The sequence below is a fragment of the Phoca vitulina genome, unplaced genomic scaffold, assembly GCF_004348235.1.
Source record: "Phoca vitulina isolate PV1807 unplaced genomic scaffold, GSC_HSeal_1.0 scaffold15, whole genome shotgun sequence".
NCBI classification, from domain to species: Eukaryota; Metazoa; Chordata; class Mammalia; order Carnivora; family Phocidae; genus Phoca; species Phoca vitulina.
In genome coordinates, this window is record NW_022589718.1 from 5,517,589 (window position 1) to 5,544,155 (window position 26,567).

The following is a 26,567-nucleotide window of genomic DNA, read 5'->3' on the forward strand; positions in this document are numbered from 1 at the left end:
CCTGCAACAGGTCCAGGATGCCCCGCGAACTGCTCTGCCAACCAGGCCCTTGCTCCAGCACATTCAGTGGTGCTGTCAGTGGCAGATAGGGATGCTGTCTGGACCTCTGGCAGTTCCTTAGAGGTGAACAGCACTACACTACTACTTAGGATTCTGGAGGAAAATCCTGCCATCCTCAGCAGATAACTACTCTCTTTTTTAGATACAGCTCATGGCCTGCTACTTAGGCCTTACTGGACTGAACACTTAACTATAAGCCACCAAGTTACCATGGGACCTTAACTGTCCATCATGAATTGGGTGTTACCTGGCCCACCAAGCCTTAAAGTCTAGCAGGCACAGTAATATTCCATCACCAAATGAAAGTGGCAGATACATGGTACAGCCTGAGCAGGTCCTGAAGGTAATAGTAAGTCACATGAAGAAACGGCATAAATGCCCATGGTCTTCCTTCCTGCTTAATTGCCCTCTCTCTTCCAGCCTTTAGACCAGAACTATACCATCAGCTCTTCAGCTTGCCTACTGAAGATACTGGATCTTAGGACTTGTTAGCTTCCATAATCATGTAAGCCAATTCCACATAAGAAATCTTACACACACACAGTCTATTAGTTCTGCTTCTCTGGAGAACCCTGACTAATACACTGACCAAATACCTAACAAAAACCAAACAAATACCTAAAATAATTCAAATGTGCAAATGTTTAGGAAAAGCTTTAAAGCCTTTACCACACTGAGCAGGATGCACAACCCAACAGCAAAAAGGCATATGGGCATCAGAAAGGAATGAGTATTATCCTACTTCTATTAATTTAAGTCCATTCTAGTGGCTCTCTTTATGAACTCAATGTTTGTATCCTCTCAAAATTCATATGTTGAACGATGGTATTTGGAAATGAAGACTTCAGAAGGTAATTAAGGTTAGATGAGGTCATGAGGGTGGAACCCTGGTCTGATGGGATTAGTGCCTTTATTAAGAGACACCAGAGAGTTTGTGCATTCTTTCTCTCCCTCCACATGCACACTGAAAAGGGGTCATGTGAGCACATAGCAAGATGATAGCCATCTATGATTTCCCATCTCTCTCTCTCTCTCTATTTCTCTCTTTCTTTCTTTTTTTGGTAAACATACCTAACTCTTCACCTCCCCTCACAGTCATGGGTTAAACAGAGGGTTAAGCACGTGCCAAAGCCTGTATTCCAGTATTCTAGACCCCACCAATCATATTGTTTTATACCTCTGGACATTACAACTGGCCCTTCAAGTTGTCCCTTATATTCCTTTCCCAGGATGTCTTGATTTATAGCTGGAGGAAAAAACAACCCTACCTACCTCAAGGGTACTGGGGAAATATGAGGATTTTTTCCTGTTATATTGTAAATATCTGTGTGCAGTAGAAGGAATAAGGCCAACAAGAAAGAAGTGATATCAGCAAAATGACCTCATAAAACATCCCTCAACAACATCCCCCACCACACACATAATAATCTGAAATCCATCCATGACAAAAGTGCCTTTGCAGGAGATCTGGGAAACCCCTGGATAGTCCAAGACTAAGGAGAGCCATTTTGAGAAGTTAGGCTTGTACCAGAAGGCTGACTTACCAACCGTGGCTTGGCTATAGACCCAGAAGTAGCTCCATAGCCCAAGGACTTGGCTACAGACCCATCTGGCTTTAGGTCTGTCACCAGCACCATATACCAAAGGACCTGAGAGGAGTCACACCCACATGTGCATCAAGTAGTAGGTATACAGACCTCAGTCCCAGCTGTGGATCCTGAAGTGGTCCATGAACTGGTTTTAGACCCTCTTGGCCACAGTCTGAGAGCCCCTAGAGATAAACCTGTCAAACTTGGATTATAGAATCTTAAAAAATTTTAAATACTCAACTCCAGGCCCCTCCCAGCCACACTCCTTAAACAGGCCTTCTGGCACAGGGACCAGGCAGGAGAAAGTCCTATCTATGCCCCTTGAGATCCTGAAAGGCCCTATAAGCAGCTCTAGCTTCTTCACAGCCACAGTCTGCCAGTAGTCCGAAGGGTCCAGGTCCCAGTGGGAGACACTCTTGTCAATCACCCCAGCATTTCTAAAAGGACCCTATACTTGGCTCTAATCCCTAACAACCACAGTCTGTGAATACACTTGCTGGCACAGGGACCCCAAATGAGACACTCCCAGCTGAACCCCCAGAAAGCCTCAAGGACCTTATACTCCAGCCCCATCACAGCCACACCAACAGATCCACCACCAGATCTGCCAACCAAGGGACCCACCTCCTGCATTCCCAAAGATTCTGAAAGGGATCTATACTCAGTTTCAGTACCTCCAAGCCTTAGTCCACAAGCTGTCCTGCCAGCACAGGGACCCAAAGGCAGATGTCCATTTCTGCACATCCAGAGATCCTGAACTAGCTATATTCTGCTCCAGTCCTTCCCACCAGTCAGAGAGCAGTCCTGGCCACCCAGGGACCCATCCAGTGAACAGACAGCAATCTTCTCAGGTCCCTCCCTGATGGGAGCCATACCAGTCCATGCACCTGGTAATAGGCCTGGTGTCTGAAGACCCAACTGTGGACTCGGAAGCAGACCCTTGTCTCAGGGCCACCCTACTTACTGAACAAGGTACTGGAGGCCATTCAATCCACTCAGGGACCAGTCAGCATCTGTGCCCACCAAAGCCACTGATAACAAGTCCCCCCACCACAGACCCCACTGTGGAGTTGTAACCAGCTCCAACTCAGCTCAACTAATATTCCAGAGGTAATCCCATCAACACAGAACATAGACAGCAGGGCCTTACCTCATGAAACCAATCTGTAAAGACCAGGAGAGGTGTTTGTTCCTTCAAATACACAGCCACCAATGTAATACTACATGGAAGAATCAGGCGAATATGACCTCACCAAAAGAAACTAGTAAAGTGCTAATAAATGACCCCAAAGAAATGAAGATCTGTAGGTTACCTGACAAAGAATGCAAAATAATCATCATAAAGAAAGTGAATGAAATGAAAGAGAATACAGACTACTAAACAAAATCAGAAAAACAATGAATGAACAGAATGAGCTTAATAAAGAAGTAGAAACCATAAAAAGGAACCAAACAGAAAGCCTGGAGTTGAAGAATACAATGACAAATGCAAAATTTAATGGAGAGCTTCAAGAACTGACTTACTCATCCAGAAGAAAGAATCGGCAAACTCAAAGACAGATCGTTTGAAATTAGCCAGTTAGATGGGGTGTCTGGGTGGCTCAGTGGGTTAAGCGTCTGAGCTCAGGTCATGATTCCCAGAGTCCTGGGATCAAGCCCCACATCTGGCTCCCTCCTCAGCAGGGAGTCTCCTTCTCCCTCTCCCTTTGCCCCTCCCCATGCTTGTGCACACACACTCTCTCTCTCTCAAATAAATAAAATCTTAAAAAAAAAAAAAGAAATTAGCCAGTTAGAGAAACAACAACAACAAAAAAAGAATGAAAGAGTAAAGAAAGCCTATGTGAATTAAGAGACACCATTAAATGAACATTCATATCATAGGAGTCCCTGGAGAAGAAAGTGGTAGAAAGTTTATTTAAAGAAATAATAGTTGAAATCTCCCCAAATCTTGGGAGAATATGGACATTCAGGTACAGGAAGCTCAAAGAACTCCATGAAAGATCAACCCAAAAATTACTGAGACAGATTATAATCAAATGTTAAAAGACAAAAATGAGAAGAGAATTTTGAAAGAAGGAAAAGAAAGCAGCAAGACACATCACATACAAAGGAACCCCCATATGGCTATTAATGGATGTCTCTAAAGAAACCTTGCAAGCCAGAACGAAGTGGAATGATATAGCCAATGTGCTGAACAACTATGACAAAAAATTGCCAAGCAAGAATACTATACCTGGCAAAACTGTCCTTCAGAAATGAAGGAGAGTTAAAGACATTCCCAGACAAACGATAAAAGAGTTCATTACTACTAACCCTGCCTTACAAGAAATGTTAAAGAAAATTCTTCAAGTTGAAATGAAAGGACACTAACAATATGAAAACACATAAAACCATAAAACCCATGGTAAAAGGAAATATACAGTTAAATTCAGAATACCTTAATACTGTAATGGTGATATGTAAATCACTTTAGCTCTAGTATAAAACTTAAAAAAATAAAAATAACTAATAACTTATTAATGGATGCACAATATAAAAAGGTGCAAAGCATGACATCAATAGTTTAAAATATGAGAGAATTAAGTGTAGAGCTTGTGTATGCAATTGAAGGTAAGTTATTATTAGCTTAAAATAGACTGTTATATCTACAAAATGTTTTATATAAGCCTCATGATAACCACCAAAGAAGAAACATAGTAGACATGCAAAAGTACACATTACAAAAAAATAAATCACAAAGGAAGACAGTAAGAGAGGAGGAAAGGAACAAAAGAACTGAAAAACAATTAACAATGAAATGGCAATCAATACCTATCAATAATTACTTTAAAAATAAATGAACTAAATTCCCAATTAAAAGACATAAAGTGACTGAATAGATTTTTTAAAAAAAAGGCTCACTTTAGAAGTAAGGGCACACAGGTTGAAAGTGAAGGGACAGAAAAAGATATTCCACGTAAATGGCTATACTTATATCACATATAATAGACTTTTAGTCAAAACTGGTTGTAAGAGACAAAGAAGGTCATGAAAAGGGGATAAAGGAATCAATTCATCATGAGGATATAATAATTTTAGATATTTATGTACCCTACACTGGAGCACCTAAATATTTAAAGCAAATAATAACAAAACTGAAGGGAGAAATAGACAATACAATAATAGTAGTGGACTATACCCTACTTTCAACATTGGATAGATCATACATACAGAAATTTAATAAGGAAACAGCAGACCTACAGAACTTTATAGACCAAAATGGATCTAACAAACATAAACAGAACAGTCCATGTAACAGCAGCAGAATACATAACCCTTCTCAAGCACACACAGAACATTCTACAAGATACAACTTATGTCAGGCGACAAAGCAAGACTTAACAAATTTAAGACTGAAATCGTATCTAGTATCTTTTCCAACCACAATAGTTTGAAACTAGAAATTAGTGACAAGAGGAAAAATGGAAAATTCATAAAAATGTAGAAAGTAAACAACAGGGGTGCCTGGCTGGTTCAGTCAGTTAAGCGTCTGCCTTCAGCTCGGGTCATGATCCCAGGGTCCTGGGATCGAGCCCCACATCGGGTTCCCTGATTGGCAGGGAGCCTGCATCTCCCTCTCCCTCTCCCTGCTGCTCCAACTGCTTGTGCTCTCTCTCTCTCTCTACCAAATGAATAAATAAAATCTTTACAAATAAATAAATAAATAAATAAAAGTAAACAACACACTCCTGAACAACCAATCCTGCCACTGCAACAAGATGCATAGACCTTGAGGGCATTATTCTAAGTAAAATAAGTCTGACAAAGAAAGACAAATACCATACGATCTCACTTATATGTAGAATCTTAAAAAAATGTCATACTCAGAAACAGAGAGTAGAATGGTGGTTTCCAGAGGTTGGGGAGTGGGAGAAATGAGGAGACTTTGGTCCAATGGTACAAACTTCCAGTTATAAGACGAGTGAGTTCTGGGTATCTAATATTCAACATAGTGATTATAGTTAACATAGCAGGTTTTTATTCTTTTTCTAACCCTTCACTTTCAACTTTTCACTTTTATTAATTTATGTCATATATAATAAATGTTATTTACATATAAATATATAATATATATAAATATATATAATATTTTTGCCTGGTTTATTTCTTGCCTCTTCTTTCGATTTTAGTAATTTTTTTGCTATATTTGCATTTTTATGTATTCAAATCTGTTATTCCTTTCCTTTACGGTTTCTAACTTTACTTAAATATTTTATAAGACCTTTCTCAGTATAATATCAGATCATTATTCTCTGGTATTTTCTAGTAGATTTTGTTTTTTATTTAATTCCCCTTTAATCTAGGGGAATGTGGAGTGTATACAGTATGAGGTTGGCATTCTTTTTTTCCCCCTTTTATCATTTATTCATTCAGAATCATTACTGTGTGCTGAGTTCTAATGTCATTTTCTTCAGAATGGTTTATTATTTGCCTTAACCTCATTTATAATCTCTCTCCTTTAATTTGAAATCTTATTTAAATTACCTATTAAATTTGTATATATTCTAGGGCTTCATTCTGTTTTTTTCTCTTCATGCCTACTGATATTTCTAACTACTCATGTGTTTGTACTGTCTTGTGCCAATTTTTATTGGTTTTATAATATATTTTTAATATCTGGTCATGTAAATCAATAAGAAAACAGGTGCACAAAGAACATCACCATGGCAAATCAAAAAAGAAGGAATAAATATAGAGAGACCAAAAAAAATTTGACATCACTAATAAGAAAGGATAAAATAAAAAGGAAACCACCAATGAAAGCTTTAAAGTGATAGCTAATCTTGATTATGTTATGAAGAATTTAAACACTTCCCACTGAAAACTGGTTGGAAGGTAAACTATCAAATACTTTTCTAAAGAGAAATCTGGTAAAACTCTATCTAAAACCTTAAAAGTATGCACACCCAGGGCTCCTGGGTGGCTCAGTGGGTCGAGCGTCTGACTCTGGATTTCAGCTCAGGTCATGAGCTCAGGGTTGTGGGATGGCGCCCCTGTCAGGCTCCACATTCAGTGCGGAGTCTGCTTGAGATTCTCCCTCCCTCTCCTCTCCCTCGGCCCCTACCGTTCATGGTCTCTCTCTCAAATAAATAAATAAATCTTAAAAAAAAAAAAAAAAAAAAAAAGACATGCATACCCCATTATAGTAGTTTAACCTCAGAAAACAATCACAATATTCTGAAAGTTTTATTTATAAAGCCATTTGCCTCAGCACTGTTTATAGTAACTACAGCAATTGAGTTTTTACAGTGGCAAAGACAGGCAAAAAATAAAAGGGTCTTTTTGTAAGAAGGAAAGGACAGAATTGGTACTGAAAACTCTGTAGACATTGAGGTAACTTGCAAGTCCACCTGTCTTTTTCACATGTCACGTTATTAGTCAGTTATGTTCTCTCCCCCTCCTCCTCCTCCTCTATTCTCCTCTAAGTTGGTTTCTTCAACTTGCTCAACACTCCTGCTCCCCTATATCTCTTATATATGACTGAAGTTTGCCATAATCCTTCTAGCCCTGATCTTAATTCATGGCATTGCTAAAGAATTCTTACAGTTTCTGCACTACTCTTAATTATCTTTCTTAATATATATTCCCCCCCAAAAGGAATTTGGCCTAGCTCATCTTCTCATATAGAAACTACTAGTAGTAAGTCAGGAGTTGGCTAATTCTTGCCCCCTATCTGATCCAAACCGCGGTGATGAGGGTAGCAGGAAGCGTGGGTAGATGTGCACTATGACATTTCTAGTACAGTGACACATAAGCATATACACCCACACAATCCTGGCAATCACCTAAGTGCCCCCATAACAGCAGACTGGCTAATAAATTAGAGCACATTGATCAGGGAAAGAAATATGCACAGTATATTGCAACATAGACCAGGGATTATAATAGATGACTGCCAGTGATATCTGGATAGTAGAATAACAATCATTCTTAATTTTGTCCTTGGTGGCTTTGTATTTTCCAAAATCTCTATAATAAATATAGATTTCATTTATAAATCAGAAAAGAACAACTACTTACTTTGTATAAGGGTCTTTTAATTTTTTAAATTTTACTTCATAAAGAGAAAACACTTTGATTACCTTTCCATTGTCACATCTTGTGCCTTCATTCACCATCCCAGGATCTGGAACATCGGATCCTAGCTGGAAATCCACACCCCAACATTTGGTGCCTTTACTGGGAGTCTGAATAATAGCAGGAACGATTCCAAATACAGGCATGTCCTGTACATTCTCACACTGAAGCTTTCCACACAATGCATTCCTATAAAGATAGAGGAATAACGCAAACATAAAATGCACCCAGTGTAGATACAAAAGGAAAATTACATATTTGGATACATAAGGAAAGTTTACTGATATTTAGTTGAAGGGAATCTCAACAGAAAAAGCATATGAGAGCAAACACATCAAAGCAGTTCTCTTCAAATATGGCAGAGATAAGTGGATGCTAAGATGGGATTAGTAGGGTACCAGGTAGTGTTCATGCTCCTTCTTTCCCCACACCTAATCTCTCTTTACTATCTGTCTAGGGCTCAAAAAAGTCTAAGGAAAAAGTTGTTTATAAATATAATTTTATAAATGCTTTCACACAGAAAATAATAAGCCTATACTAAAGTTCAGTTGTGACTTCTTATAGAGTTATAATAAGGAGAAAATTAGATTCTGTATTGTAAAATAACTAAGAAAAGACTCCACCCTTCTCGGCTTGGGTTAACTCTTAGTTACTTTAAGACTCAATTCATTAATTCACTAATTCAATTCACTGATTCAGCATTACAACAAGCATTATGAAGGCTTGCCTGACTATAATTCCTATCACCAAGGCTGTGTTAGCTAAATGCCCTTCCTATAACCATTCATAACACACTAAATACCACTAACATCAACTCTTATGATGCTATATTGAAATTTTCTACTTGGCTGTCTTGTGATCCAAGCACCTACCCTACACTTCAATCTCCTCTATGGTATCACTCCCAAGTGATATAGGATATTATTTTCCTTTAACTCACCTAATCCCCTAACTCACCACTCCCTAAAATTTTCATTCTAGATATCATAAAACTATTTTACTTCTTGAGTTAAAAATCTATCTCCTTATAACTTTTCCTCATTGGTCCCAGACTTTCCACATGAGATCACACAGCTAATGTCTTCTCCTTCTTCCACATAGCAGCCAATTATCATGTAGTTCCTAAATACTTACTTCGACAGAGCAATACCTTACAATCCTTTCTCATGGAACAAGGAAGTTCCCCTCTAAATACGTTCCAGTCTGTCTCACTGCCTCTTGAAGCACAGTACTCAAAGTAGGGCATGAAATTTCAGTTATAGCCTGACAAGCAAAGAATAAAATGGAGCTCACATTTCCTTTATGTTAGATACTGTACTACTATTAGGCCCAAGATTACAGTAGCTTTTATGGTAACTACATTACATTGCTGATGCCCTTGAACTGATCACTAGCTAAAACCCCTATTTACTTTTTGCATATACTGTTAAGTCTCCTCTTCCCTCCATCCTGCACTCAAGAGTTAGTGATTTTGTCTCAACTTTACATTTATTCTTATGTCACCATTTATTCACTAGTTAACTTGAATAAAGTGCTTACACTTTCTGAGCTTCAGTTCCTTCATCTGAAAAACAAGAGATAAATAATAATGTCTATCTCACATAGTTGGTTGAAATTAGGTATGAAAACCTCTAAAACAAAACATAGCATAAAGCAGACCTAAGTTAACATCTGTTGGAGCCTACCAAAATTCATGTTGCTATGATATACTTAGAGTTTCATGTGTAGTGTTAGTGACATATTAAAGAGTAAAAGGAAAATACTCAATATATAAAAAGCTGTTACAAATCAATAAAAAAAAACCACTTCCACAGAAAAAAATTAGCAAAGATATAAAAAAGGCAATTCATAAAATAAGGAATGCAAGCAGCCAACAAAGCTAAGAGATGTTCACTATTATATTATAAAGGAAAATTCTACTGCAAGCCTCAATATAATAATTGCTTCAGGCAAGGATCATCAATGCATGCTAAAACCGCAAGGTGAAACATTGGTGGGAAACTGGCTATTCATATGGTATAAAATCATCACTCCTCCACATATTATCTGATAGTTGTAACGGGAAAAATATAACTCTACAGTTGCAAGATCTGGTCATCGCCACCTAGTATCACTAATAAAACGAACAACCCAGAATTATGTGCCTCCTTGACATAATGTACCAGTTATGAAGTATTTTTCCCTAAAATGTCTTATCTGAATCTAATTAAGACTTTATATTTAACTTCTGATTTATAGAGAAATCAGGGGATAGAGACACAAGTTAAGCAACACTGAGAAGAAACTAACAAATCCAGAACATGGGCCATTCTAAAAGACCACTGGCCCAGTTATTTCCTTAAGTCACTATCACTGAAAAGAAAAAAATAAATGAAGAAGACTATTTTAGATTAAAAGTGACTTAAGTGACATGACAACTAAATGCAATGTGTGATCCTTGATAGAATCCTGATGTGGAAAAAAACAGCTATGAAACACAATTTAAGGACAACTGGAGAAACTTTAATATTGACCAGGTATTACATGGATATTAGGAAATTGTTAATTTTGATAGGTATGAAACTGCTATTGTGAATGGCCTTATATGTTGGAGACGAATACTAAAGAATTTAGGAGTGAATATCATAATGCCTATAATTTACTTAAAAATGGTTCAGCAAAGTCTAGACAAAGTAAATATGATAAATTATTAACAATGTTTTAATCTAGAATATATGGGTTTCATCATACCATTCCTTCTATTCCTCTGTATAATTGAAATTTGTCATTTAAAAAGTTTAAAAAAAGATGACACCATTTATATACTGAAAGACAAGACAGCTCTTTCACACAACAATATGATCTGCACAACAGTGTCTGCAGTATGCACGACAGGGAGGTGGAAGACAATGGGGAATAAAACTAGGCATTTGCACAAAGACTCTGGAAAGACACAAAAATTTTTGCTAAAAGAACACACACCTGATCTGGTAGGAACAGGGAAAAAGGATAAGAGTAGAAGCCAGAATTTTTCTCTATATCCCTTTAAACATGTTTTGAACAACAACAAGCTTAAATAATTATTTATAAACTCATTTAAAATAAAAATGAAATATCTATTTGATATAACAAATTGGAAAAGTCCAGATAACCCCAGAACAACACAGGTTTGAACTGCATGGGTCCACTTAACACATGGATTTTTCGCAGGACTATAAATATATTTTCTCTTCCTTATGATTTTCTTAATAACATTTTCTTTTCTCTAGCCTACTTTATTGTAAGAACAGAGTATATAATACATGTAACATACAAAATATGTGTTAATCAACTGTCTTGTTATCAGTAAGGCTTCTTGTCAATAGTAGGCTATTAGTAGTTAAGTTTTGGGGGAGCCGAAAGTTATAAGTGAATTTTTCACTGCATGGGAAGTCGGCACCTCTAACCCTCATGTTGTTCAAAGGTCAACTGTATCTTTTAAGATAACACTCAGCATTGGTGAGGGGACAGTGGAAACATAAATCAATTAAATGTTTTGAAGGTCAATTTGGAAGTAGCCATGAGGAGCCTTAAAACTTATCCATACTTTTTGAGAAAAATCTATTAAGAAAATAAGCAGAGAAATAAACAAATACTTAAGCTGTATATATCACAACCCTATTTAAAATAGCAATTTACTACAAACCTTGAATTTTTAAAATAAGGAAATGATTAAAAGAAGCTGGTTACATCCTATAAACGCTCTTAATATAGTGGAAAGTAAGTACATGAATTTATAAAATAGTATAAACCATACTGTGTGGATCTCTGAGTACACATATGTATGTACATACATGTATGATGCACAAATGTTTGTGAATATGTAAGAAGGAAATATAACAAAAATTTAAGGAAGTATCTCTGGATGGCAGGACCATAAATATCACTTTCTTTAGATTTTTCTAGATTTTATACATTTTCTGTGATGAGGATGATTATAATGATAGCAAAGATGACAACAATGATAATGATGAGTTCTACAATGACCAGGCACTCTTCTTAGTCCTAACATCCATAAACACAGTCTTCAAAGCAACAACTGGAAATAGGTACCATTATTATCCCCATTTTACAGAAAAATGAAGTACAGAGGGGAAAAAAGAGAAAAGTGAGGCAACTTGTCCAAAGTCTCAGAGATGTGAAGTGGCTGAAGCAGTATTCAAACCCAGAGTCTGACTTCAGATGTGTATTCCTAATGACTATATTAATACTATACTACTATTATAAAGTGTTTTTCAAATCAGCTACCCAGTAATTTATAAGTTTCTTAAGTGTAGTTTCTGTCATTTCATTAAGTTACTCATAAAAACATGGGAACAGAACCAGGCTAAAGACAACGATCAGATATGTCTTAGCAAGCTCTCTCCAAGTCTGCATTAATCCACTTATCCCAAGGTTTTAGCTCAGTTCATTCTATCAGTTACACTAATTCTCCACCCATTAGCTATATCATCCGTTCCTGCATTCATTCAACAAATATTTAATAGGTACTTTTATATGCCAAATATTATGCTAAACACAAAAGATAAAACATGTCACTAAACTTTACAGTTGACCGATGAAGGGTGACCACCAAACAGTCATATAAACAATGAAACTGAAAAATGCTACAAAGGAATATTCCAAAGATAAAGAACAAAATCTGGGAATAATAAAAGGGTCAATTCATCTGGGAGACATAATCATCCTAAATGTGGATGCACCTAGTAACATAAGCACTTAATAACACAAATTCAAAAGCTATACAGCAAAAAAATTCATAGAACTAAAAAGAAAAATAGACAACTTTATAATCATAGCTGAAGATTTTAACATACTTCTCTCAGAAATTTAAGGACAAACATAAGGGCGCCTGGGTGGCTCAGTTGGTTAGGCAACTGCCTTCGGCTCAGGTCATGATCCTGGAGTCCTGGGATCGAGTCCCGCATCGGGCTCCCTGCTCAGCGGGGAGTCTGCTTCTCCCTCTGACCCTCCCACCTCTCATGCTCTATCTCATTCTCTCTCTCAAATAAATAAATAAAATCTTTAATAAAAAAAAAAAAAAAAAAAAAAGGACAAACATAAAACACACACATACAACCCAAAGATATAGGAAATTTGAATAAGACTGTTAATTTGACACTTATAGAATATAATCTAATAACTATAGAATACACTTTTTTTTCACTTGTACATAGACATTCACCAAAACTGGCTATATGCTAGGCAATGATTCACATCTCAAGAAACTGCAAAGAATTAAAGTCATAGAGTATGTTCTCAATGGAATTAAACTAGAAACCAAAAACAACCAGATAACCAGAATACTCCCAAATATCTGGAAATTAAGCAATATACTTTCAGAGTGACAGGAGACACCACAATATAAATTTAAAAATATTATGAACTGAATGATAAAGAAGACACAACATACCAAATTCAATGAAAAAGCAGCATAGAATTTTTCAAACAGTTCATCCTTCCTTCAACATTGATGTTCCTACTTTTCTCATTTTAATTTAGACAAATTATGTTAACCAAGATCAGTCCTATCTCCCCAAAGTGCAGAACAGAGCCCTCCTGGGTCTTACCTAAATACTATAAAAGAATCATGAAAATTCTATGCTTAGAACTGGTTTTGTATTCAATCTTCTTTTTACATGGAAAATTATCCCTTAAAATCTCTATCTTATTCTAAGATAATATCATTTTTATTTTTTTAATTTTTTTAATTTTTTTTTTTAAAGATTCTATTTCTTTATTTGACAGAGAGAGAGAGAGAGAGCACAAGCAGAGGGGAGTGGCAGGCAGAGGCAGAGGGAGAAGCAGGCTCCCCGCAGAGCAGAGGGAGCCTGATGTGGGACTCGATCCCAGAACCCCGGGATCATGACCTGAGCCGAAGGCAGTTGCTTAACCAACTGAGCCACCCACATGCCCCGATAATATCATTTTTAAATGATTGTTCTTACAAGGGCAGTGGTTTGGACATGAAACCTTCCCATGGAAGTTAAATATACTAAAAATTTATTAAGAATAATAATGTGACTTCCCCCAAAAAAGTGCTATATAAATGCTAAAGAACTTATATCTACAACTGTTTTTAAAACTATACAAGATAGATATTGAAAGTCATGTTCATATCCCCTTTTGAAATATTTTCTTGGTTTTTTTTTTCATTTTCCCTCCATCTACTCTGTTTTATATATCAGGAAAGGTAAATTCTGAATATCCTGTGAAATACACCGTATATTAATAACCAATTGTTAAAGAATTAGAACAAAATAAATTGGCTAATATTAAGGGGGAGAAAGTACACAGCAGTAAGAACACCTATAAGAGGGCATCTGGTTCTGTTAGGTTGAGGAAGTCTTTGAAACTAAGATCTGGAGGAGCGGAGAACATGCCAGCCAGAAGGAACAGCACACACAGAGGCCCTGTGGCAGAAGACCGCATGCAGGCCGGCATAGCTGGTGTCTCACGCCATTTAATGGCTGAGAAGAGAAAGAGGAGCCTACAAATAAACACATTCAAAGAGCAACTGGAGACAGAAAAGAATACTAGAAGAAATTTCCACACAGAAGCCAAGGAAAGGGGTTTCTTCAAGGACAAAACGGTCAACATAGTTGAACGCTACTGAAAGGTCAAGTAGCATGAAGACCTAAAAATGTCAGTGGGGTTGTACAACACGGAGATCACTATTGTTATTTCTTCTTAGCAAACATTGTTTCACTACAGTTGCTCAGACTAATTGGCAAAGTAGGAAGTAGAGCAGACTGAAAAGATGCACAGTATTTCAGATTAATTCCAATTATATAAAATATCAGTGTGTGTCTGTATAGTGCATAGAGACAAAAAAAGGGGAAGAAATACATTGAAATTAGTAAATATATACCCATTGAGATTATGGATGACTTTTTTCTCATTTATAATTTTTTAATAATTATTAATTTTTACCATAAACAAATGTTATAGAAACAAGAAAGGTTTTAATCTGTCACTTTAAAATTATATACAGCAAGAAGAACATAACAACATCCAGAATGAAGATTGCAGGTACCTTTACCTCCACATTTACCAGCATAATCTTTTAATGAAAAAAAGAAGAGGAAGAGTGTTTATTTGAGGTTCTTATTGTAGAATAAGGAAAAACAAAGATTCTAAAATCTATTAAATTTTAGACAGTTAACATCAAAAGGAATAAATTATTTTACTAGTTCTTTTCAGAGTCTCTCTGAAGTCTTCTGTTATAAAAGTTTAAGTTTGAAAAGTTCAGTATTAAAGGGGGAGAAAGTGAGCAGGCGCAAGGAGTTATAAAAGATACTAGAGACTACTGGTCTTACAATCTTTCATGTTCCTTCACAACCTTGCCTCCACTTACCCAGTGGCACACTTCTTGTATTCATTGCCAGAGAAACCACAATTGCCAAATCTGTCACCTTTAGAATTCACATCAATGAAACAATCTCTTGGGGCAGCCTTGGCTTCTGTAACATTAAAAAAAAAAAAAGTTTGGCAAATTTAATTCAGAAATAAAAGTATTCCCTATGACAACCCATACACCAGGATGAACTGCCTCAACACCTTCTAAAAAGTTTCAAGCCTCACAGGTAAAACATTTTTGTTCCACTTTTATACTTAACAACAAAATGTAAAAATAAAGCTTAGATTGTATTTAAAAGTTAGCATGGGCTCAAAGAAAAGTCGTTAAAAGAAATGCCATTAAACAAGATAAAATTATAAATAAATGAAAAGACACGCACAGGCTGGTGGTGTTCTCCGCATATCCGTTCTCACGGCTCTCAAACATGTACCTGCTGCATCGTTGGATCAGGCTGGGAAGGGCTGGTGAAAACACTGCCAGCTATTATTATTGGTTTTTTTATTTACCACATATAGATGCTGAATTTTGATGCTCCCACTCACAAGTCGGAGTGGCAAACAGCCATGACAGCTGATAAAGTAGCAATCTGTTCTTGCTTTCTTGTATCTTATATATGTATTATCACTTCATGTTCAATTCTCCCACCAATTACACATTCCTAAAAAATTTTCCTTGAAAATATTTTTCAGCCAAAATGCCAGTACTTTCTATTGAATAAAGGAATTCACTCGCCTATCTTACACATCTACTGCTATGTTGTTTTGTTTAAAAGAAAACGGCTGTGGGGGGAAAGAAGATGGAACAAGAAAGAGGCAGAGGACCACCCGCACAGGGCAAACAGCACGTGGCAACATCCCTAGCAGGGCCCTTCCACAGAACAGAAGGAGCTCTACAAATTCCAGATAATCTCCAAAAAGAAAAATAACTCTAGTTCCCTTAGTCCTAGACTTTTCCGCAGGCCTCTATGAAGATGATATCACTGCTAAATAACAGTATTTACCTCATTAAAATGTATCTGTAATTATTTTTTAGTCTGCGATAAGCTGCCTATTTTTGCAAAATGGATCTGGAGTTGACAGATCTCTACTATTCTATCCCATGACCTGACTAACACAAATACATCCCATTTAATTTTTAGTCCTCTTTCTGACCCACCCACCATAAGATAAGGGGTATAACAGAACGAGAGACAGAAACTAGAGACAGCAGAAGTCTGGTCAAAGTCAACATCTCTAGTTTCTGAGAAATCTAGCACAGTACACATGACTGATCTTCTTAACTGAGAGAAACAAAAATAAAAATAGAAGATTTGGGTCTTCTTTCCTTTCCTTTTTCTCCCTCCCTTCCTCTGTTCCTTCCTTTCTTTATTAAATATGTATTAATCCCCTACTAAGTGTCCCACACCCTGATTAGTAATGGATATAGTTTACCAGTACCTCTCTGGAGAGAAACAGAAAAGCTCCTGTTAGTAACTCTCTATTGTCTTAATGACAAGCCTCAATAAACATCTAGTGCTCATGCATTCTATTCACTTGAACGTGTTGTTGCTGTTCCTACTGACTCAAGACAGAAACAGAAGAAGATGGGAAAACAAGATCCCAGGATGGTTTGGGCATAAACCCATCACTGCCAATTATCAAACAAAGCAATCTGCCTCATTATGCTGAAAGCAACCTTTTCCTTGAGAACCTCAATCACTTGAACCCAAGGAAGGAAACACAAAATGCAATACAATAAAGACTACCACTGCAGGAATACAGCTAGCATCAGTGTGTAATCAAAATCAAGCTGACAAAAGATGCTGCCATGCCTCAGTGTATACTCCCCATAGTTTTTCACCAGAACTACTGCATTACAGCTACTTGATATTCCTTTTGCATAATGAACAGCAAAGTCAAAGAAGCAATCAGAAAAGTGTGACTTGCACAGACCTAAGGCATTGGTTAGCTGATCACGCTGCTCCTAGAAATAAAATGAGAGGAAGCCTACCAGTAAATTTTTACTACATCTGCATAAGCAGAAAAGTTCTAGGTTAAATGAACAAAATGGTGTCATGGGCCCTCAGTCAATTCCCAAACTTGAGCCTTATTACAGACTCAGAACCCCTTACATGAAGGGGAGGACGGGTCCCCTTCAGGTAGAACCCTGATACACTGCCAAAAAGGTATACTCTTAATCTTTCTCCCATCCTTCCCCAACAGGACCTAAGGTAACTGGGCATTGTGCAAAAGGAAAATCATCAGACCTCTCAGGAACTACTGGACACTGGCTCTGAACTGACACTGAATCCAGGAGACCCAAAACATCATGGTGGCCTACCAGTCAAAGTAGGGAGCTATGGAGGTCAGCTGGTCAATGGAGCTTCGGCTCAGGTTCTCCTCACTCACAGGGGGCCCAGTGGGTCCCAAACCCATCCTGTGCTTATTTCCCCAGTTCCAGAATGCATGACTAGAACACACATGATCAGCACCTAGCAGAATCCCCACACTGGCTCCCTGACCTGTGGAGTCAAGGCGATTATGGCAGGAAAGGCCGACTGGAAGCCACTAGAACTGCCACTACCTAGGAAAATAGTAAACCAAAAGGAATAAATACCACAACCCAGAAAGCACTGCAGAGTCAATACCACCAATAAGGACTGGAGAGATAATCCAGTTCGACTAAGCTATCTGGCCTGTGCAGAAGACAGACAGATCTTGGAGAACAGCAGTGGGTTATCAGAAGCTTAAGCAGCTGGGGAGTGTAACTGCTGCTGTAGCTACTGTGGTTCTATTGCTTGAGCAAATTCACGTAAATCCTGGCGCCCAGTACGCAGCTGCGAACTGGCAGAACTGGCAGATACGGTTCTCTCCACCCTGGCCAATAAGGGCCACCAGAAGCAGCTTGCTTTCAGCTGGCAAGGCCAGCAATATACCTTCACGGTCCCCTCTCAGGGGTACAGCAACTCTCCAGCCCTACCTCGCAATTTAGTTTGTGGGGATCTTGATCAACTTTTCCTTCCACAAGATATCGCTTTGGCCCATTCCACTGATGACATTAGTCTGACTGAACCTAGTGTGCAAGAAGTAGCAATACTGTAGCCTAATTGGTAAGACAGTTGCATGTCAGAGGTGGAAAGCAAATCTGAGAAAAAAATCAGAAGTCTTCCACCTCAGTGAAATTTCTAGGGGCCGGTAGCGTGGACATACCTATCCCTTCAAAAGTGAAGGATAAGTTGTTATATCAGGCCCTGCTGGTCCAGGAATCATGAAGTAGAAGTGAAAGTGGCACCACTATTTCTCCTAGTGACCCTCTAGCAAAATTTTTGCTTCCTGTTCCTACCACCTTGTGCTCCTGCTAGCCTAGAGGTCTTAGTTCCAAGAGAAATGCTTCCATCAGGAGACACAACAATAATTCTACTGAGCTAGAAGTTATGACTTACACCCAGCCATTTTACACTTCTCCTGCCTCTGAATGAACAAGCAAAGAAGGGAGTTACCGTGATGGATGCAGTGACTGAACTTGACTACCAACGGGGAAACTGGACCGCTACTCCACTGTGCCAGAGTAGCGCTGGACTGCTACTGCACGATGGAGGTAAGGAAGAATATGTGTGGAATATAGGAGATCCCGTAGGGTGACTCTTGGTATTACTATGCCCTGTGATTAAGGCCAATGGAAAACTACAGCAACCCAATCCAGGCTGGACAGCCCAGAGCCTTCAAGAATGAAGGTTTGGGTCACTCTACACGTTAAAAACCAGGAACAACTGAAGTGCCTGCTGAAGACAAAGGATATATGGAATGGATAATGAAGAAAGTTGTTAAAACTACCAGCTATGACCACATGACCGGTTACAGAAACTAGGACTTTAATTGTCATGAATATTTCCTCCTTTTTGTTATAAATGTATTTGTAATTATATGTAGATCAGAGGTTCCCACAACCCCCTTCCTGGGTTCAATTAATTTGCTAGAGCAGCTCACAGAACTCAAAGAAACATTTTTACTTACTAGATTACTGATTTTTGTAAAAGGATATAACTCAGGAACAGCCAGATGGAAGAGATGCACTGGGGAAGGTATGAGGAAAGGGGCCTGAAACTTCCATACCCTCTCCAAGTACAACACTTTCCCAGAATATCCACTTGTTCACCAAGCCGGAAGCTCTCAGAAACCTATCCTTTTGGGTGGCTATAGAGGCATCACTGCATAGGTATGGTTGATTAAACCATAGGCAATTAGTGATTAACTCAATCTCTAGCCCCCACTCCCCTCCCTGGAGGTGGGGGAACTGAAAGTTCCAACCCTCTAATCACAACGGTTGGTTCCCTGGGCAACCAGCCCCCACCCTTGGGTTACCTAGGAGCTTTCCAAACGTCACTTTACTAACATAACAAAAGACACATTTGTAGCTCTCATCACTTAGGAAATTCCAAGGGTTTTAGAAGCTTGATGCCAAGAACTGGAAGAAGATCAAATATATTTCTCTATTTATAAATCACAGTATCACAACAATCCGCCATGCTTTAACTAAAATCATAACAATTCATCCATATTAAAAGAATGAAGAATGGAGAAAGACCATGAATATGATGGGAGTTGACAAGGGTTGAAAGAAGGAAAGAACTGTAAATTCTCATCTTCCATAGTGAGAAATTAATGGTTAATACCTAGAATGGAAAAATCAAAAAATGGCATTTCCAAGAGATTATCTAAAGACCTGAAGCAAGTAACAGAATAATCAGCTAGAAAAAGTGAAAAGTGGTTGCCCCAATGAATGGGGATATTAGGTGGAAGCACACTTTTTCATAAAACCTTATTAAAAAAAATCTGGCTCTTTATATGTATGTATAACTTTGATAAAAATGAAAACTTTAAATAGAGAAAACAGGAAAAACTTTTAAACATCCTAAATATCCATCAGTATGAGAATGGATTCTATTTACATAATGAAATACTCTAATATACTAAGATCTAAATGTATCATACTATATTGATATTGTAATCAAATGTGTCAAAAACATTTTGACTGAGCAATGAAAATAGCAGATCCATATGTATATACCCATACTATTTATATGAAATTATTAAAACTAGAACATGATACTAAGTAAATACATATTTATTTATTTTGTTTATATATATAGAATAGAAAGGTGATAAAAAGAGAGGGAGTAAAAGCAAAAGTCATCAACTGAATTTGCACATATCAAATTCATGAACAGGACTGCTCATGGAGAAGGAAGGAGGGAGATATAACAAGAGAGAGAAAACAGGAGAATTTAAATTTTATCAATAATGTTTTCTTTCCATTTTTAACAAAAATTAAAGCACAAAATCAAATCAAATCCAAGGAATGAATTATAATTAAAATGTCTTACTTGAGCCAAAGATGACTTGACACTGAGCATCATAATACTGGCACATGCCATTGTAACAATAGGCTTTGTTATTCTGGCAAGGATATCCATTCTGAATAAAAACATCTGGCTGACAGAACTGAGAAGAACCATTGCAATATTCTGGAACATCACATTCATTGGTTTTTCCTCGGCATAAAGTACCTCCTGGAAGGAACTACAGTAATAAAATTCAAATTAAACAGGAATATCAGGACAATCTCCACAAATTAATCAAATTTGAAGCCACAGTATTTATATCTATAAAAAGTTCTAACAACAACAAAAGATTAGATAACCAATAGAAATATGAACAAAGTCTGATAACAGGCAACTAATAAAAGTCATGAAATACAAAAAATGAAAAAAATATAACCTCATTGATAACCAAAAGAAATGCAAATTAAAACTTTAAAAGCACCTTACACCTGGGGCGCCTGGGTGGCTCAGTCAGTTAAGCGTCTGCCTTCGGCTCAGGTCATGATCCCAGGGTCCTGGGATCAAGTTCCCCATCGGGGTCCCTGCTCAGGGGGGAGTCAGCTTCTCCCTCTCCCTCTGCCCCTCTCCCCCACACCTGCTCATGCTCGCTCTCTCTCTCTCTCTAATAAATAAATAAAATCTTAGAAAATAAAAAAAAAGCACTTTACGCCTATCAGACTAACTAGGATTATAACACTTGCTATCAACCAATGTTGGCACAGCAAGCATTTGATTACACTGCTGGTAGAAGTACAGACCGGCACATTTGTGGAAGGTATGTAAAATGTGTGTCAAAATTTTTAACATGCATACTCTGTCCCAACAATTCCACTTACAAACAAAAATTAGAAGTAACCTAAATGGCCATCATTAGTTGACTCAATAAAGAAATTATGGTATAGCCACACAAAACAGCACTAACTGTTTAACCATGTAGAACTATATGAATAAAGTCTGTGGTATCTTATTGAAAAAAGCAGGTAGTAAAAATAAGTGTATCTGTGTTCACACACTTTTTTTTTTTAAGATTTTATTTATTTATTTGACAGAGAGAGACACAGAGAGAGAGGGAACACAAGCAGGGAGAGTGGCAGAGGGAGAAGCAGGCTTCCTGTGGAGCAGGGAGCCCGATGGAGGCTCGATACCAGGACCCTGGGATCATGACCTGAGCCGAAGGCAGACGCTTAACGACTGAGCCACCCAGGCGCCCCTGTGTTCACACACTTATACACCACACATATACACATGCATTCACATTTGTATAGGAAAGAGTACGTAAAGTTAAATTATCAACAATGGCTACCTAAGGAGGGTAAAATGATAGGGCGTCTTTCACTGTGTACTGTCTATACTTTGGTATTGTTAAATTATGTATAAAAAACACAGGTTACTTTTTTTTTTTAAGTAGACTCCATGCCCAGCGTGGAGCCCAATACAGGGCTTGAACTCATGACCCTAAGATCAAGACCTGAGCTGAGATCAAGAGTCAGACACCCAACTGACTAAGCGACCCAGGTGCCCCAGATAACTCTTAAAATCAGAAAAAAAAAAATGTTTCTCCTTAGAAAAACAGTCTCACAAGACCACTTGTTATAAAAGAATGTAATTCAAAATTGCAAACAAGTGGCATAAAATTTTTCATAAAATCATGTAAGAAAAATAGTGCTCTCTTACAGATAAAAGAACACAAATTTTAATATATGCATGTTTTTCCTTTTTCTACTTTTTTCCAAATACGGAGGAATTCCTTACTGTAGAGAACAAAATGGAGTCTCTCACGTCAAGCAGGAGCCCGTGTCAAGCAATGACGCGAGCAGTTCAGGTCCGGCAGCGAGGAGGTATCGCCCGGACCCACGTCAGCCGACACCCCACAACTGATCACGAAGAACCAGAGGAGGTCTGCAGAGACCCAAAACTGATTAAATCCCTTTATAAAGGGAAGGATTTTGGCAGCAAACTGTCAGACTCTTCAGACCTGACCCTTCTGACCACTCAAAAAAGGCAACTGCCACAGAAGGCTCTGCCCCATTGATCTCCGGGATCTCCGAACAGAACCGAGAGCCTTCACCGCTAGAACATCAGAAGCCGAGTGCGGAGAGCTGACCCGGACCAGACTGAGGCCTCAGCTCAGCCACACGCCCACAGACTGACTTTGAGTCTGGTTTGTTCACTTCCTGTACCTTCTGTTATCTTGTTCGTTGTGTGGCTTGTCTTCTCTCCTGCTCTGGGTGCTGTGTAAGAAGCCAAGTTTAATCACATGGTGAACTGAGTCTGGAATCCTGAACCTGCTTTCTAATTGTGATTTAACTTTGCTTTAGGATTGCATAAAGCTGACACTGTGGAAAGACACAACTCGTGTAGTCGGCAGGATCCATGTCATTGACTCATCGTGTGTTAGAAAATTTAAGAGAATCAGAAAAGACTCCTAAAGTCTTGCTTGAATTGACTATAGCCAAACTTAAAAATAATAAATTGGGGAATAAATTTATGTGAATATAGACTTTCCAGGCATCTCATTGAGAGTGAAATCCTAAGGTATCACAGGCAGGTGAAAGCGAAACTGGCTCTATGCAGGGAGCAGTCAGCAACGGAAGCTGGTCCAGGGCTTACCCCTTTGCATGCTGGGCATGCGGTGGAACTAGCCAAAGCTGAGACCAAGGGAGACTGCCTCAGAAAGGCACTTGGAGGGCTAAGAAAAATTAAACTATTTGGAGACATTGCAAAGATACATGCCACTACTGGCCAAATTAATCTGTAACTTGGCAGAAAGACGTGAACAAAAATTGTGGAAAAATCTGTATAAATATCCTACGGTATAAGTGGGAAATAGAACTCTCCATAGTTAAGAAATTATATATAGCAACTGCTAGGTTACAAAAAATGAAGAAAGATGTGTGCACTAGGTAAATGCCTAAAACGGATGGTGAAAAGGGCCAAGAGGCCCGACACCATACTTTGTGTAGAAGACCCATGGTACCCCACGGAGTTAGAAGTTAGAAAGAAGCTCACAACCAGGACCCTGGGAGATATAATCATGGATCTGAAGGATTCTAAAAATGTAAAGCCCTTAGTGTCCTGGGTGCCCACTGAAGGGTTTCCCATCTTATCTATGAAAACCATCTTGCAGTTAGACCAGGACAAAGGGGCAAAGAGCTAGCTAATAAAGTAATAAGGAAGGCCAAATTAATGCATAATTTAAATTTAAAGAACGATAAACCCTTGGGACCCCAGAACCCCCATCCTGAGGATCCAGGAGACTATGATAACCCCTGGGGGGGGGGGGTGGATTATCACAGCAGACCTATAATTACCAGGAAGAAAGTATTAGATTACAGTAATGGATAAGGAAAAACTGTGGAAGCAGCAGAGGACAGAGAATACACTTGTGCTGAACTTCAGAAGATTAGAACAGATTTTTGTCAAAAACATGTATCTGATGTAGACTGGTTGCTTCATGTATGGGATAATGGGGCAAATACAATAGCATTATCAGGCAAAGAGATGCATCAGGTATCTTCTTTAGCTGAAAACCCCTCTTTAAACCAAGGAAATGAAGGCGAAATAAGCCACCAAAATTCTATCCCTTTGGGACTGGATTGCTTTGGCATGGAGAAGGGTAAACTCTTATCTAGATCCCACTAAATCTGGAGATAAATGAAATTGGACTGACTTAGAGCAGGCTCAATTATATTGCCAGAAATTGGCTATTCTGGCAATGATATATGACACTCAGGGAAGATTCACCACACCCTTTGAGGTGCCTGCCACTAATGAGATTAAAAGAGCACCGCTGTTGGGAGCCCCAGAAAACTTAAAGATTTCATTTATGAATGCACTGGCAGGATGCCATACCATGCAAGATGTAATAAATACATTCAGATTATCAGCTGAATTATCAGGCACACATAAGATCACATTTATAGTTCAGGAAACACAGCAATCACATGCTGAGGACATATCTAAGCCCTCAAGGGCACCTGTATGCCCTACTCACACAAACGAACATACATGCAATCATCTGCTGAGAGAAACAGACCACACCAGAAGGTTTACATTTAATACCACTGTGCAGGTATCTGGAAACAAAACAAACAGACCATTTGACAAATATAGGACACAGAATTATCAAAAAAGAGGGAATAGAGAATATAATCAAGGATATTCAGAAAGAAATCAAAGAAAACATCAACAAGAAGTCACATGGAACAGAAATCAGTATAGAAACAGAGAGCAAAGAAATGAGGAAAATAATAGAAATGGATACAAAAAATCAAGACAGAAGAGTAGAAAAAATAAACGTTTCATCCAAACCATTAAGAGAGGAGCAAGAATACCGGCAAAGGGAACAAGGAAGATTTTCTTTTTTTTAATTTAGTTTTTTAATTTTTTTTTTTACTTTTTTATTGTTATGTTAATCACCATACATTACATCATCAGTTTTTGATGTAGTGTTCCATGATTCATTGTTTGTGTGTAACACCCAGTGCCCCATGCAGAATGTGCCCTCTTTAATACCCATCACCAGGCTAACCCATCCTCCCACCCCCCTCCCCTCTAGAACCCTCAGTTTGTTTTTCAGAGTCCATTGTCTCTCATGGTTCGTCTCCCCCTCCGATTTCCCCCCCTTCATTCTTCCCCTCCTGCTATCTTCTTTTTTTTTTTTTAACATATACTGCATTATTTGTTTCAGAGGTACAGATCTGTGATTCTACAGTCTTGCACAATTCACAGCGCTCACCATAGCACATACCCTCCCCAATGTCTATCACCCAGCCACCCCATCCCTCCCACCCCACCCCCCACCCCACCCCACAACCCTCAGTTTGTTTCCTGAGATTAAGAATTCCTCATATCAGTGAGGTCATATGATACATGTCTTTCTCTGATTGACTTATTTCGCTCAGCATAACACCCTCCAGTTCCAACCACGTTGTTGCAAATGGCAAGATCTCATTCCTTTTGATGGTTGCATAATATTCCATTGTATATATATACCACTTCTTCTTTATCCATTCATCTGTCGATGGACATCTTGGCTCTTTCCATAGTTTGGCTATTGTGGACATTGCTGCTATAAACATCAGGGTGCACGTACCCTTTCGGATCCCTACATTTGTATCTTTGAGGTAAATACCCAGTAGTGCAATTGCTGGATTGTATGGTAGCTCTATTTTCAACTTTTTGAGGAACCTCCATACTGTTTTCCAGAGTGGTTGCACCAGCTTGCATTCCCACCAACAGTGTAGGAGGGTTCCCCTTTCTCCGCATCCCCGCCAGCATCTGTCATTTCCTGACTTGTTAATTTTAGCCATTCTGACTGGTGTGAGGTGGTATCTCATTGAGGTTTTGATTTGGATTTCCCTGATGCCGAGCGATGTTGAGCACTTTTTCATGTGTCTGTTGGCCATTTGGATGTCTTCTTTGGAAAAATGTCTGTTCATGTCTTCTGCCCATTTCTTGATTGGATTCTTTGTTCTTTGCGTGTTGAGTTTGATAAGTTCTTTATAGATTTTGGATACTAGCCCTTTATCTGATATGTCATTTGCAAATATCTTCTCCCATTCTGTCGGTTGTCTTTTGGTTTTGATGACTGCTTCTTTTGCTGTGCAAAAGCTTTTTATCTTGATGAAGTCCCAATAGTTCATTTTTGCCCTTTCTTCCCTTGCCTTTGGCAATGTTTCTGGGAAGAAGTTGCTGTGGCTGAGGTCGAAGAGGTTGCTGCCTGTGTTCTCCTTTAGGATTTTGATGGACTCCTGTCTCACACTGAGGTCTTTCAGCCATTCGGAGTCTATTTTTGTGGATGGTGTAAGGAAATGGTCTAGTTTCATTCTTTTGCATGTGGCTGTTCAATTTTCCCAACACCATTTGTTGAAGAGACTGTCTTTTTTCCATTGGACATTCTTTCCTGCTTTGTCAAAGATTAGTTGACCATAGAGTTGAGGGTCCATTTCTGGGCTCTCTATTCTGTTCCATTGATCTCTGTGTCTGTTTTTGTGCCTGTACCATACTGTCTTGATGATGACAGCTTTGTAATAGAGCTGGAAGTCCGGAATTGTGATGCCGC

General features: G+C 38.4%; 1 protein-coding gene across 1 annotated transcript in view; it reads right to left on the reverse strand.

Annotated features, from left to right (window-relative positions):
• ADAM9 (ADAM metallopeptidase domain 9) overlaps positions 1 to 26,567 on the reverse strand; it is a 158,157-nt gene that overhangs the window by 33,844 nt on the left and 97,746 nt on the right. Inside the window, exons 14-16 of the mRNA XM_032413360.1 lie at positions 20,507 to 20,702; positions 15,142 to 15,247; positions 7,772 to 7,955 (exon numbers count right to left, since the gene is read on the reverse strand). Of these exons, the coding sequence (XP_032269251.1) occupies positions 7,772 to 7,955; positions 15,142 to 15,247; positions 20,507 to 20,702 (486 nt within the window). The remainder of the gene's footprint in view (positions 1 to 7,771; positions 7,956 to 15,141; positions 15,248 to 20,506; positions 20,703 to 26,567) is intronic.